The 15,426-nt window shown below is 40.9% G+C and overlaps 1 protein-coding gene across 1 annotated transcript; it reads right to left on the bottom strand.

Annotated features, from left to right (window-relative positions):
• Window positions 1-8,121: 8,121 nt before the first annotated feature.
• Window positions 8,122-15,371, bottom strand: LOC131547037 (plasma membrane ascorbate-dependent reductase CYBRD1). Its single transcript, XM_058787283.1, has 4 exons — window positions 14,720-15,371; window positions 13,905-14,113; window positions 11,767-11,921; window positions 8,122-11,621 (listed from the first exon to the last, which is right to left on the bottom strand). The coding sequence occupies exons 1-4, from the start codon at window positions 14,928-14,930 to the stop codon at window positions 11,354-11,356; spliced, it is 843 nt and encodes a 280-aa protein (XP_058643266.1). The 5' UTR covers window positions 14,931-15,371; the 3' UTR covers window positions 8,122-11,353.
• Window positions 15,372-15,426: the final 55 nt, after the last annotated feature.

Genomic DNA, 15,426 nt, shown 5'->3' with positions numbered 1-15,426 from the left:
GATTACATTTCTGAAGAAAAAACAGTACTTTTTATTCCTTACAATTTTATTTAATCTGGAAAAGTACATTACATTTTTATTTTATCTTATGCACATCAAATATGGTAAAGGGAAGCTCAAACGTGCGTGCCTGATGTGAGAACCAATGATCATTGTTTTCATGCATCAAGCACACACATTTCTACTCTAGTTTCATCAGGTAAATGTCTGGCTTCAAAAGTTCACCATCAAATCCGAGGAAGCATATTGAGGTAGCAAAGTTGCGTTTTCCCAAAAATGTTTATTCATTATTTGTTCTGTTTTGATAGAGCCATCAGCTGTGTAATATATTAGCTGAATGTACAAGATTGAGGGCAAATAAAACCAGTGATGAGAATTTAAATACAATTAATATTTTTGTCGGAATTTTTTTTATTATTATTAATTAAAAATCTCCAAAAGTGTTTAAATAAACATTGTTTGTTAAATTAAATGTAATTCATGTTTAGTGATGTTCTTACCAGGTGGATAAGTTGTATTTATAATATGTCATTATATGACAAATTGAGTAGGAATTAGGACTGTCAATGGATTTTTTTTTTTTTTAAATCTTAATAATAACATGATTTGCTCATTAATTAATCTAATTAGTCACAGATAATTATCAATATTTGCTGAGAAAAAACTCTAAATGCCCCAAATAAACAAGTAAAAGATTAATTATCTTTTTAGACAGTGACGCTGAATAGACAACACACACACACACAAAAAAATGGCCTTTCAAAACATTAATGTTGTATGTTTTAATTATATGACTCTCCTCATTAATTCAACACGTTCTTGTATTCTGTCTGCAATATGCTTCTAGCCTCTGCATCACATCTTGCTCTTCAAAGGGATAGTTCACCCGAAAAATGAAAATTCTCATCATTTACTGACCCTCATGTCATCCCAGATGTTTATGAATTTCTTTCTTAAGATGAACACAAGCAAATATTTTTAGTCCAGATAATGGCAAGGGGACAGAACCACTTCAGAAACCCCACAAAGTGAACATGACAGTCAAGTTTAAAATATTAGTATTTGGGTCCCACTTTGTATTAGGTGGCCTTAACTACATTTACATTGAAATTAATTATTTGGTACAATGCACTTATTGGTGTACATACAGTACATGTTTTTACATTGTACTTATATTTTTAAAAATACATATATGTAGTTACATCTGTAATTAATTTCTGTAATTACATTTATAATTACACTGTTGACCCATCACTTACACCTTAACCCACCCTTAAACCTACCCAGACCACCAAACCTGTCCCTAACCTTACCCGTATCCCCCCTCAATAGCAGCAAAAGTGCTTATTTTGCAATACAATATGAACACAATAAGTGCATTGTACTTTTTTTTTTTTGATGTAAGTACATAGTAGTTAAGGCCACCTAATATAAAGTGTGACCAGTATTTGTATCCTTCTTACATGCGTCTATTGTTTCACTTAAGACGACACAGATTTATTAACAGGGGTTGCATGAGTTACTGTCACATTCACTTTGTGTAGTTTTTGAAGTGTCAATTTTGGATGTCCCATTTTTTTTTTTTTTTCTAAAACTTTTAGTTTGTGTTCTTCTGATTAATGAAAGTCATATGGGATGGCATGAGGGTGAAAAGGATGGAGTTTCCTTTTAATCCCTTTCCCTGTATTTTCTTTTTTTTTCAGCTGTGCTGCATTTTAATTGTTGTTGTTTCACTAGATATGTGTGTTTGATATGTGCCATTGCAATTTGTTTCGTTTTCTCCCTTTTATTTTTGAGAAAAGAAAGTACTTCTACTTTTTTATTGCTTGAGTACAATTTAAAGTTGTACTTTTTTACTTTTACTCAAGTATGTTTTTGGCCAGAAACTTGTACTTTCACTTGAGTAAAATTTTTGAGTACTTTTTACACCTCTGAGCGTGACAACTAGACCCGCTTGTTTTGTCAACAGGTAAAGGTACTTTAAAGTGCCCCTATTATGAGTAATGAAAGGTTCATATTTCGGTTTTGGGAGTCCCCAACAACAGGTTGACATGTATAAAAGGTCAAAAAACACTTTCATTGTCTTATAATATGCATTTATTTTCACCTTACTTGATAAACGACTCCCAAATGATTCGCTCAACGATTCATTTTACCCCTTCTTTGCGTGACGCTAATCTGCAGTGATTGGTCCGATTGGTCTCATTTTCATTTCATCGTGCCTGTAATGCCTGATAAAGCAGTGTTTGTGAGCGCAGTGCTGTTTTTGTACAGCCGTTGTGGGAAACCGCTATTTTTTACCGCCCCAAAAGCGGCACCTAGTGGCAAAGAATGAATTTGTATTTTCATTCAAACCAACAAGTGGGCGGGCAATATGCTAATGTTTCATGTTGTCAACATGAAACCTGCCCATATAGTCGAGCCGCGCTTGATAAAGATCTTCATAGCTAGTAAATAATAGCCTTTGCAGATTTGCTGTCAATTGACTGTAGATCCAAAGCCACGTCTTCAAGGCTCTTGATGTTCTTAAACATTCTGTTCCAACATCTCTGAGTGAGAACCGCTTCAGAGGACTCAGTGCGTGCGGCAGGTAATTGAACGAATCATTTAAACTGATCCGCAAACCAATTCACCGGTTTGCCGATTGGTTTGATCAAGCCTTTGCACAACTGACTCAAAAGAATTAACCATTCGCGAATGGGCATCGCTCATTGCCCAGAGAAAAGAAAAAAGTAGTAAAAAGTAGTGGAATAATTTGAAGCATTTTTAAATTGTATTGCATTAAGATAAAGTAACGAGAGGAGCGTCGTCCACAGTAACGAAGTAAAAGTACCGTTTTTTCACTAAAAATGTACTTGAGTAAGAGTAAAAGTACCCATCTTTAAATATACTCTAAACGTATTAGTTAGGCTACCCAAAAAATTTACTCAAGTAAATGTAACATCTCGGTTACATATGTTACCCTCGTTCCCTGAAAGAGGGAACGGAAACGTCACGTCGGTGACCAACGAATTGGGGATCTCGCTTAGAGAGACCAATCCACTTTGAGTGTAACTAAACGAGCCAATGCACATTGGCATGCGATGATTGCATCCAGCTGCCGCTGATCACAGCATGAGTATAAGTAGGCAGCAGGTGCAGCGCATATTCAGCTTTTCGCTGAGGAGCCGAGCCGGTGACCCGGTCAATCAGAGGTGGTACAGAAGCCGTGGCGACGGGACATTACGCGAAGTCTCCGTTCCCTCCTTCAGGGAACGAGGGTTACATACGTAACCGAGACGTTCCCTTTCAGTCGGTCACTCTGAGTCACGTCGGTGACCGACGAATTGGGATCCCTACCAAAGGGCCACGGATACTGCCCCTACCCCACCTACCTGCCTACCTATCCTTCCCGAAGGAGGTTCAGAGCACTTACTCATATGAACAACCGTTTAGGTGCATATGGAAAACTAGAGGTGATTGTAACCCTCTTGAAAAATGGCAGAAGGTTTGCTGGGGAACACGGACTCTGGAGTTATACCGTGGAATTTACACATATGGGATTCATTTAGGTCTCTACATATGGAATCCAGCCCTCTACTGGTTCTCACGGATTCATAGAGTGAGGGCCTGGCGCCAGACGCTCCGTCACGTCTGGCTGTCGAGGGGACGGAGGAGCTTGACAGGGACTACAGTACAGACTCTCTGGAGCGGATTTAGCAAGCCAACCCAAAGCCGGAGTCTCTCAGTGCTTCCACCTGTTTGAGGTGAGAACGCAGGAGGATACCGGCTCCACACGAAGGCTATAGAATCTAGCAAATATGTTGGGGGTCGCAAAGCCCGCAGCTCTACAAATATCTGCCAGTGAGGCGCCACGAGCCAGCACTCAGGAGGATGCAACACTTCTACTAGAGTGAACTCTCAACCTGAACGGGCAGGGCACACCCTGTGCCTGATAAGCCAGGGTGATGGCATCCACTATCCAGTGTGCCATCCTCTGCTTAGAGCCTCCGTGACAGATAAAGAGCTGGTCTGAGGTCCTGAAACTTTGCGTCCTGTCAACGTAGCATCTCAATTCTCGAATGGGACAAAGCAAAGCTAGGGCTGGCTCACCACCTGGTCCCTGAAGGGAGTAGAGGGAACCTTGGGCACATAGCCGGGCTGGGGCCTCAGGATTACTTGGGAGTCAGCCAGCCCACACTCTAGGCTTGAATCGTCGCACGAAAACGCTTGCAGGTCTCCTACCCTCTTGATGGAGCCCAGTGCAAGCAAGAGCAGAATTTACATTGATAGAAACTTGAGCTCAACTGTCTGCAAAGGCTCAAAGGGACCCTGCTGTAGTGCTCTGAGCACTAGAGACAGGTTCCGAGAGGGTATAGAGGGGGGCCGTGGAGGATTTAACCTTCTCGCCCCCCTGAGGAACCTGATGACCAGGTCATGCTTCCCTACCGACTTCCCTTCCACAGGGTCGTGGTTGGCAGTAATCTCAGCCACATAGACTTTTAGGGTGGAGGGAGACAGCCTTCGCTCCAACCCTTGCTGTAGAAAGGGCAGCACGGCACTGATCGGGCATTTCCGGGGGTCTTCTCGGGTGAGAAGAGCACCACTCGACGAACAGGCATGAGTGTGTCTCGTAGACGGTGCTCTCGTCAAAGTGATGATGTCAACGACCTCTCGGGGTAGGTCACCTAGAACCTCCGCGTCCCATCCAGGGACCAGACATGAAGTTTCCAGAGATCTGGACGCGGGTGCCACAGGGTGCCCCATCTCCGAGTCAGAAGATCCTTCCTCAGAGGAATCTGCCAAGGAGGGGCTGTCACGAGGAGCATCAGTTCAGGGAACCAGTACGGCGCCACGAGCAGGACCTTCTCCTCGTTCTCCCTGATCTTGCACAGTGTCTGTGCGAGAAGGCTCACTGGGGGAAACGCATACTTGCGAAGGCCCCATGGCCAGCTGTGTGCCAGTGCGTCCGTGCCGAGTGTTCCCTAAGTCAGGGAGTAAAACAACTGGCAGTGAGAGGTTTCTAAAGACGCAAACAGGTCTACCTGAGTGACGTCTCCAAATCAGCTGGACCGTCTGGGGATGGAGTCTTCACTCTCTGGGGAGCGCAGCTCGAGACAGCTCGATGGCTGCCCGGTTCTGCAGCCCCGGAATGTGAATGGCACAAAGCGACCTCAGATGCTTCTGACTCCAGAGGAGGAGGTGGTGGGCGAGTTGTGAGTTGCGAGTTGCGACATGCGACTGGAGCGTAGGCCACCTTGTCAGTTGTTGTACGCAATGGTCGCAGTCTTGTCCATGCGGACCAGTACGTGCTTGCCTCGTAAGTGCGTCTTGAGACGGTTCAAGGCCAGGCGTACTGCCAGCAACTCTAGGCAATTGATGTGCCAGTGCAGTTGGGGGCCCACCCAAACCCCCGACACTGCAAGCCCGTCGAACGTGGCCCCCAAGCCAGTGGTGGAGGCATCCGTGTGAACCACGGCATGCCTGGAGACCTGTTCCAGGGGAACTCCTGCCCGGAGAAATGAAAGGTCTAACCACGGGGTGAAGGATCAGCGGCAGGCCAGTGTGACTTGGACCCGGTGAGTGCCGCGTTGCCATGCCCACCTCGGGACTCGGCCATGGAGCCAGTGTTGAAGCGGTCTCATATGAAGCCATATGCCCCAGGAGTCCTCTCAAACTGTTTCAGTGGGACCGCCATCCTGCTCTTGAACTTATTCAAGCAGTTCAACACCGACTGAGCATGTATCTGCGTGAGGCATGCTGTCTGTTCAACCGAGTTCAACTCTATACCGATAAAAGAGATCCTCTGCATCGGGGAGAGTTTGCTCTTTTCCCAGTTGACCTGAAGGCCCAACTGACTGAGGTGCGAGAGCACCAAGTCCCTGTGTTTGCACAACTGGTCCTGAGACTTAGCTAATATGAGCCAGTTGTCGAGGTAGTTGAGAATGTGAATGCCCTGTTTTCTCATGGGAACTTTCGTGAAGACACGGGGCGACAGGGACAGCCCGAAGGGCAGGACCTTGTACTGATATGCTCGTCCTTCGAACGCAAACTGCAGGAATGACCTGTGGCGCGGAAGGATCGACACATGGAAGTACGCATGCTTCAGGTCAATCGCTGCAAACCAATCTCGGGGACGGATGCACCCGAAGATGCGCTTCTGCATGAGCATCTTGAACGGGAGATTGTGAAGGGCTGCAGATGTTCAAGTGCAGATCCAAGATTGGCCTTAACCCACCGCCTTTCTTGGGTACAATGAAGTAAGGGCTGTAAAACCCTGTCCTCATATCGGCTGGAGGGACCGGCTCTATCGCATCCTTCGCCAGTAGGACTGCAATCTCTGCACGCAGGACAGGAGCATCTGCCGCCTTCACTGAAGTGGAGGCCCCTGAACTTGGGAGGGCGCTGGGTGAACTGAATCGCATAGCCAAGTCTGATGGTCTGACGGAGCCAACGAGACAGACTGGGGAGCGTTAGCCAGGCTCCCAGAAGCCGTACAAGTGGCACCAACGGAACCACCGATGTACCTGCGGTGGGGCAGCGAGGGGGAACGCAGGGACCTGGCTCGGGCGTCTCGTTGCCGGTTCAAAGCGGGGTCAGCATGTGTGAAACACCTATCTGCGTTCGGGCAGAGGGTGCATGAGTTGATTGATCACACTCTCGAACCGCCCACAGCTGCTCACAGGCGAGAGAGGAGGGTGAGTGTCCCCAGACACTCACCCAGAGATAGAGGAAATTGCTCTTTGTCGAGTTTTTGGGTACCACTGACCGCAAGGTGGGAGTGGTGCGTTCACCATCTCCCAAGAGCATCCTCCTCCAACTCCGGGTCGCCTGTCTCAGGGCCTCTTGTTCTTCCGCTTGCCGCCAGGTTTGGCCAGGGCCTGGACGGGTGGGGCGGCCACCCTGCAACCAGCTCCATGGCGCTGCTTTGCTAGAGGCTAATGCTTTGCTGCACGGGAGCGGGGGCGGTGGCCTTGGCAACGAGTAGACTAGGGCACTGCCGCCGTTGGCCAGCTGGAGGCACCAGCTGCACGCTGGATGTGCTTGATGGCCTCAGTCTGCTTCTGTGCAGCGAAAAACTGCTGGGCGAAATTCTCCACTGCTTGAACAAAAGAGGCCGATCTGGGACACAGGGGCATTCAAGAACCACATCTTGTCAGTCTCCCTCATGAGAGCGTGCTTGACTCGATCTTCTACTTCACTCGTAGTCAGAGGTCAGGAGCAGAACGATGAAACCGCTCGGCTCCGAAGCGAAAAGCTGAATATGCGCTGCACCTGCTGCCTACTTATACTCACGGTGTGATCAATGGCAGCTGGATGCAATCATCGTATGCCAATGTGCATTGGCTCGTTTAGTTACACTCGAAGTGGATTGGTCTCTCTAAGCGAGATCCCCAATTCATCGGTCACCGACGTGACTTGGAGTGACCGACTGAAAGGGAACGAAGTAAATGTAACTCGTTACTACCCACCTCTGCTCACGCTCTGGTGCTTCTTGGACATGACGAGTTTAATGTTCAATTCTCGGTTGCTGATTTTGGTAACAACAGTGTAAATGGAGAAATGTACATGTTTATTATTATTATTATTATTATTATGAGTTACCCACACTTTTTAATAGTTCGATATTTAAACAACCTTAAGAAACCATGGTCAAAATGGAGGGGGGGGGGGGTAGTTTACAGTAACATTTCGCGTTTTCTATCTCCTGAACCACAAGTGATGCCAGATGCGAGTGAATAATATAATGAATTAATGAATAATAATGAATTATTAATATTTTCATTCACACATTTAATAACCAGAAGATGGCAGCAGAGGACCACTATTGGCTCATACTCACTAATAGATTTTGCTTTTGGCTTACATTTAGACAATTATAATTAGAAAATAATTATTATAACATTTGAATTAATATTTTGTCCAAGTTTATCACTTAATTTGTACTAAGGTGTCAGGTTTTGCAATTATGCCGCATTATGATAACAGTCAAGCCTGAAAATTGTGTAAAGGGGGGGATCTGGTGTAAGCATTTTGTTAGCTCTGTTAGAGCCAGATACCATTAATTAATTTATTTATTTTGGGTGTAGAACAATCACACACAGTCAAAAACTTTCACGCCATTTAGAGGAAGGGAGCATTTTTTTTAATTGTCCATTTTGGGTCAACCTAAGTCCTAAAGAATAGAAATTAAAATATTATAAATAAAAATGGGATGGGTCCTTGTTACATTGATAGGGAAAGAGCATGACAACTGTAGTTAGGCTATTATAGTGACTGGGGTACGGGGACATTAGTAAACTGTAACTAACGAATGTATCATTTTTACTGTCTGTTTCACACTGAATGAATGTTGTGAAAATATCTGTTTGAAGATATGTTCATTTACAAGGAAATGGAGACGCAAACGTTCGTAATGTCCTCCCAACATCTGCCAGCGAACATTACAAAAACAAACAAAAGCGGATCGAAGAGGACGTTAGCAAAAGGCCCTGTTTGCTGGGATTATTATATCCCGTCATGTCCAATATAAAAAAACAAAGTATCTACACAACAGACAATAAAACTTCTGCATGTTTTGTACATATTTACTTGGTCAATCATCCAACCATTCTTTTGGCATTGTAAATTAGGTACAAAACAATTGTTTTGTTGTATGAAGTTACCCTAGCATTGCCATTTCATAAGAAAAAAAACAAAAAAACAATCCAGTTTTTTAGCATTTTATACAAAAATTATCCATCAAATGATAAATAATTTTGGTAATATAAAATACAAGTCAAATCTTGGTTTTGATATGTTCCAACAGATATACAAAATGTTATAGTAAATTTTACTTGTTTTTATGTCCCTAATAGCATATTGCTATCATAACAAAACTGAAAACATTTAAAATACAATCTGATGAGTTTAAAATGAATAAACTGATTAATTAGGAGTAACAAACACTTTATGACTATAATAATGCAGTATAATGTAACTGAACTTACAGTGCGTTAAATGTTATAATAGTGCAAATACTTTAAAATATCTAAAAAAAAGAAAAATGTTAAAAAAAAAAAAACGAGGGGAGGGGGGACAGTACACACATCTAGGGTAAACGAACCTATTAAGCTCACCAAAATCTACGTTGAGACATTTTTAGTGCACAAGATATTGGTTTCAGTACAAAAAGTTATGTTAAAATAAAATATTAATCTCTCACACAAAAATATTTAATTTTATTTTAAATGAAAAAATCATTTCAATTAAGATATACATCATTAAATTCAAAAAGTTTGGCTGTACATTTTTGTACCCTTTAAGCACACCCCTGTTCCCAATAAGCTCACATCATGTTTTATTAGAAATTCGTGTTTATTTTAAACAACCTTTTTAAAGAATAATTGAAAAATATATTTTTTGAAGGTACAAAGTCAATCACAAAAAAAAAAAAAAAAAACAGAACACTAAAATCAAGCAACAAGGCATTCAGTTTGATCAGTTATATATTCATAGCAAAGTGTCATTTAAGCACATTGCAACATCTAGACTAGTCCACGTTCAGCAAAGTAACACATTCAAAAATCAAATAAAACATTTCATTCATGGGGATGCACACAGAAACTAGCCTCATTATGAAACCTCTTATTAAATGGATATCAACTTATCTATAGTCTCTTATGGCTGGAATATTCTACACGATTTTTGCCCCGATTTTCCACCAATTTACAGTCTGGAGAAGTTGATGCTAGTTGCCAAAGATCAGAGCCAGTCAGCAGATTTGAGTTGACAGAATTCATAGAAAATCACATAGTGTATGATGGTCACAGATTCCGATTTTTTAGCTTCAGACTTTGATTCCACCTAGTCGGAGGAGATCAAACATGTTTGATATTTTCAGCAGATTTTAGAATACATATTGTTTTCATTTAATTTCACGTGTCTCCTAGCAACAATGCTCATGTTTCTGGATGAGTTTGTTGTGATCTGAACAACTTCAAGGCCTGGTAGTGCATGATCCTCATTTGTTTGGTGTATGATGCCCAGTTTTCCAAGGATCACATCATGCACTGGTGTTTTAAAAATCTGTTCAAATTTTAAGTCATGTAGTGTATTCCAGCCTTTAGTCACTTTTTTCCTGGACAGATACGACAGGTTTCTGATGGCTCCTTCACTGAATGGATGACATGCCTCTTTCATCTTTGGGCATAAACTATAGTTAAGTCTAGATTTTGTCATCTTAAAGCTGTGAAAATAAGTTATTAACCATTTTATACAGATTAACTTAAAGTGACAACCATCAGTTAATATTTAAAGTCTGTTTATGAAGGATTTACATAGACGACTTCAATGTGGAAGAGCTTAAAGAGAGCACACTGAGCTTAATTGGTGCAACAACAATTTTTGATCAATTTCATGTAATATTTATTAAAATGACAAGATTTTACAAAATTAAATAATCTAGATTATGTATTAAATTCATACAGATTTTATTATGAACAACTATTATTAACAATATCTATGAAATTATACTTTTTCTTATTGATGTCACACTGAAGCTGTGTGATTTTCATAGTAGTGTATTTAAGCTCACCTTAAAATAATATGAAATCTTTAAAAATTACAGACTGTCAATTTATAATATTATGGATGTAAAAGTACAAGTCAGTAATGCCTGTGAAGTAATATGTTAGCGTAGCACACAATCTTATACAGCAAGTCAGCTAACTGTGTTCTGTAGCATCTGCGCTGTGTTGCTAAACCTATCTTTTGGATCTAATGTAATTATTTCCCACATCCAAGTTCCAGGTTATAATATGCAAAAGTCTGAACATTAATCTCTTAATTTTACAGTAAGTAGTGAAACTTGCCCAAAATAAAGGCTTAAACATCTAAAAAATGCACATTTAAAGGGCTCCACTTTTGGTGAAAGCTTTCAGACAGCTTTCAAAATGGCCGCCAGACAGTGTGAACACATGGAGACTCATATCTCAGTGTGCAATTATCTGATTGACTTGAAATTACAGGAGGTATGTAGTAACAAACATATCAATTGGTTAAGACATCAAGTAGGATTTTTTTTTCCTTTTATAATCTGAGCTCAAATATGGAAGTGTGCTTAATGGGTACGTGAGCTTAATAGGTACATTTACCCTATATGCTCTTAATGACAGCAGAGAGATAATACAGCGCAAATACAGCTGTCAGTTTAAAATGCCCTTCAAAGACTTCCATGACAGCAGAAATTTCAGCATTGACATACAGGCAATTCCTAGTGTGAAGTTGTTCTGAATAACTTTCAAAATAACAAACAAATAGTTTGGAATGATGCTTCTGTTTTCTTTGAGATTAAATGAACAAAAATCCACAAACTTGTTTCAAAACTCTTTGTTTATCCAGACTCTTCTGCTTTTCCGTTGCGTCTGCGTGTCTCGAGGCTGAATTCTTGGTCGGTTCTTAAGGTCATGGCAGTGCCCACTTTGATGTCCTCTGGGCTTGAGCTGTTATTGCTCACGGTTAGTGCGATTCCTTCTTTTGGCCTCTTCCAAGAGGGGCGAGTAGCAATCCAGAGAATAAGACCACCAAATGCAACAATGAGCAACCCAAGAACATTTACCAACACAGCTTCCGGTGGAGAGTCTTTATAAGCAGGGCTCTTACTGTAAGAAATTAGAAACAACATTAAGAATCTCCTCTACTAAGTGCAAATTTGCTTTGACTTTCAAAGCGCACGTGACAGAAACTGATTACATGTCCAGGACTCGGTGCATTTGTATGGTTTGTGTTGTCTGAAGCTGTACTTACAGGCTAAATATGAGTTTCTCTGTGATGCCCATGAGAGCTGTGGCTATTCCACTGGTGAAGATGAACAGGCCACTGTAGATGTGTACAGGCATAAGAGCAGCACGCACATACACTGGAGTTGCAGGAATCAGATAGACGGCAATGCCCATAACTATCTAATAAATAATGAGAGAGAACAACACATCACACATGAAGGGCTCTAACATAAATGTTACAAATTTGAATTAAAATAAATAAATAAATATATATATATATATATGTGTGTGTGTGTGTGTGTGTGTGTGTATGTTTTTTAAAAATATATATATGTTTTTAAAGAAGTCTCTTATGCTCAAAGTTATTTGAGACAAAAATACAGGAAAAAAACAGTAATATTATTGCAATTTAAAATACTGGTTTGCAATTTTAATATACTTTAAAACATAATTTATTCCTGTGATGCAAAGCTGAATTTTCAGCATCATTACTCCAGTCTTCACTGTCACATGATCCTTCAGAAATGATTCTAATATGCTGATTTACCGGTATATTCAATTTTGGAAACAATTTTTGCTGCTTTATATTTTGTTTGGAACTTGAGATATGTTTTTCAGGATTCTTTGATGCATAAATGTAAAAAAGAACAGCATTTATTTATTTAAAAATTTTTTAAAAAATAAAAAAATTTAGCTTTAATTTTCTTCTCAACTTAATGTGTTGACTCCATTTCTATTACACACCAAATCCCACCGTTCCCTGCGGGTCTCCCACGAAGATATCTGACCGCCCACTCCCGCCCGCAGCAAAGGTAAAACCACCTGCTCCGTTGGGTCCCGCGGGAGCCCAAACCCAATGCAGCCCTCTAGTCTAGACCAGGGCTATGCAATTGGCGGCCCGCCATTCATCTTCGAGAGTATGCGTGAATGCACTTTATTTTTGCACTAATTCGTTTGTCCACAAGGTGGCAACAGTGGCCCGGGCCGTTGTTTCATAGCCGCAAAAGAAAGGGATGAGAGACACAACAACAATAATCTACCGTCCTGAGACCGCTACAACATCAATAAATGGCAGCGCTGAGAAGCGCTTGTGTGAGGGGTTATGAGTCGACATATCCACAACTTTAGTTTAAAGGAGTATAAAGGCAGTGTTGTCGGTCATAACTTCTGTCGAGAAATACTAGCGAAAATGATTATCAAATGGAGTATAATCTGAAAGTCTGTATGGAGAGCTGCTTCAGACAGCGCCAGTAGCGCTTCAACGGACACAAACACAAACAATGATGCCAAAATGCTGGGTTTTGGAGAGTGACCTCATGAACACTGGCTTAAATGAGTTATAAAGTCCTACGCGTCATGTGCATCAGGTTTTAAAGTGAAATCTGATGAAGTCTGTCAATCACTCGACTGCTCTAGTCGCTGATTAACGTTAAATTTTGTAGCCTGAATAAAGATGAATCTATAATGTTTTTGCATATACAATTTTTAGTTTATGTGAAGATTGTTTTAAGTTCACTTAAAAGTAAAAAACTATATATTTATCAGAACTTACTAAATGTTAAAAAATAATGGCTTTCAATTATACTGTAACGTTGAATTGCTATAATTAATAGCTAAAATTAAGGGGAAAATGCATTTAATAGAGACATCAGTAGCATTAGCAAAAATACTGGCCATTGATACTTCGTAAAAAATGTCATTAAACACATTTAAAATATACCATCTTTATATTGTTTCTACATTAATTTGGAGGTTCAGTGTGAAATTATGACAATATAAATATATTAATACACAGTTAATCACAATTAATTACAGAAAAATGTGTGAATAGTTTTTATTTAATCGATTCAGACACGTTAACCTTTTATAGATGTTGGTGTTGTTAATATTAGTTAATTTTACTGCTGAATATGCATTTAAATTTAACTTCTAATTTTGTAGGCCCCTCAGAAAGAGATCAGGACAGCCAGCCACCCCCTTGGCCCCCTTCAAAATGTCAATTTGATAATCCGGCCCTCAAATGAAACTAATTGAATAGCCCTGGTCTAGACTAAATTAAATTGGGTAATTATTGTGATGTAAGTGGACTGAATGTGGCAAAAGTGAAGGATAATGGCTCCCTTTGGTTGAAGTGGCAGATGTAGTGTGTCTGTGAAAGCTTACCTGTGCTGGGTAGAGTATGACAGCAGCCAGGCCAATCCAGCTGTGCAGACTGTACATATTGGGAATGTTCTTTGCATTGTGAAAATCAAACACAGCCACCACAGAAATGATAGCCAAGATGAAGGCGAGAAGATTCAGCCCTGCGTGGATAAGCTTCATCATCTGCTTGCTGCACCTCCAGGTCCATGGTAGCCTGTACACTACAATTGCTGAAGAAAAAATATAAAATAAAATAAAAACATATGGGCTTTCTTTTTTTCCCCCCAATACAATCTAGATTAATTATTTAATAATAAATAAATAAGACTTGGGAGACTGATGGCCAAAATAAATACACGTGTTGGTTAAAAACCAACGAGTGGTAAGAGATTTTTAAAATTTATTAAAATCATAGGCTGTAATTATTGTTACGTCACTGCTGTCTAGGTAGGCAGCTCAGTACGGTTTGAGACACAGCCACCATCTTTAACTCAAACTGTGTCCGAAAAGTCTTGAGTTTCGCTTCATTTTTTAAACACATAATAGGCCGTTACGAGCAGTCGGAAAAACACAACATTAATTTCCAATTGTCGAAATTTTAGTTAAATTACGACCTTTCTCACACCAAATTCCCTGGGGAAAAGCAACATAACTCCACATTCATAACATAACTAAATTTATTACTTTATTTATTTTTGGAGATTAACACTGTACATGACTAGCTGTAGTTTTGTTGGTAGTCCCGTGACCTGTTACTTAGTTTAAATCGTGATTAAAGACTCAGGAATGCGAAACTTCTGGTTGCTGAATGAAATGTAAACATTCAAGCTCCTCACCGATTCCCTGAAGAAAAATAAAACCGATCACCATTAACAGCGGGTGCCAGTTAAACTCAGCGGCTCCTCCGTCCCAGCCGAGCCCCTCTCTGTAATGCAAAACCCACGTTAAAGCGAACGCGATCGACACAATCCCGAGCGCCAACGCCAGAATGAAGAAAGTGAGAAACTGCATGTAGTTCTCCATCCTCGCTGTCTGCTGTAAACTCATCCGACTACAACAGAGCAAAAACGCAAGACACGTCAGATGGGGGCTGGGTCACTTTTGCACTTCTCACCCAAACAAGAGGCGCTGTCTTAAACCCTAGCATTCAGCCTATCTGGGCAGCATTGCTGGGAGTAAAAATGCAGAGTAGTAGGATGCCTGTCATACCCAAAAATACAATTATGTAGGAGGCACACTAGATTTTGACCTTAGGTATAGATGATGGCCAGAAATACTGTCCAGGTTTTGAACTTTGTTATAAATTTATGATGTCCACAAATTCTGTCTAGACAGGCAGCTCACTAGATTTTAACCTGAAGTATGATCCATACCCAAAATGCTACCTGTGAAGCTTATAATGCTTAGTAACACTTAATATTTTGTGGGCACAATGTTTTTTTAGTTTACACTTATGATGCCTCATAATGCTATCTAGGTAGGTAGCTCACTTGGTTTTGGGACAGACTCCTTTCTTTTCCTTTTTTTATTCCAACACAATTTT

This window comes from Onychostoma macrolepis, chromosome 09 (genome assembly GCF_012432095.1).
Source record: "Onychostoma macrolepis isolate SWU-2019 chromosome 09, ASM1243209v1, whole genome shotgun sequence".
Taxonomy (NCBI): Eukaryota; Metazoa; Chordata; class Actinopteri; order Cypriniformes; family Cyprinidae; genus Onychostoma; species Onychostoma macrolepis.
The sequence above is the reverse complement of the archived record's forward strand: the minus strand, read 5'-3'. Positions and strand labels throughout refer to the sequence as shown.

Coding starts and splice junctions, on each gene's coding strand:
- LOC131547037 (XM_058787283.1), bottom strand. CDS start 14,930: ATGAGTTTACAGCAGACAGCGAGGATGGAGAACTACATGCAGTTTCTC. Junction 14,114..14,719: donor TATTTTTCTTCAGGGAATCG/GTGAGGAGCTTG, acceptor TTTTTTCTTCAG/CAATTGTAGTGTACAGGCTA. Junction 11,922..13,904: donor TCATACTCTACCCAGCACAG/GTAAGCTTTCAC, acceptor ATTATTTATTAG/ATAGTTATGGGCATTGCCGT.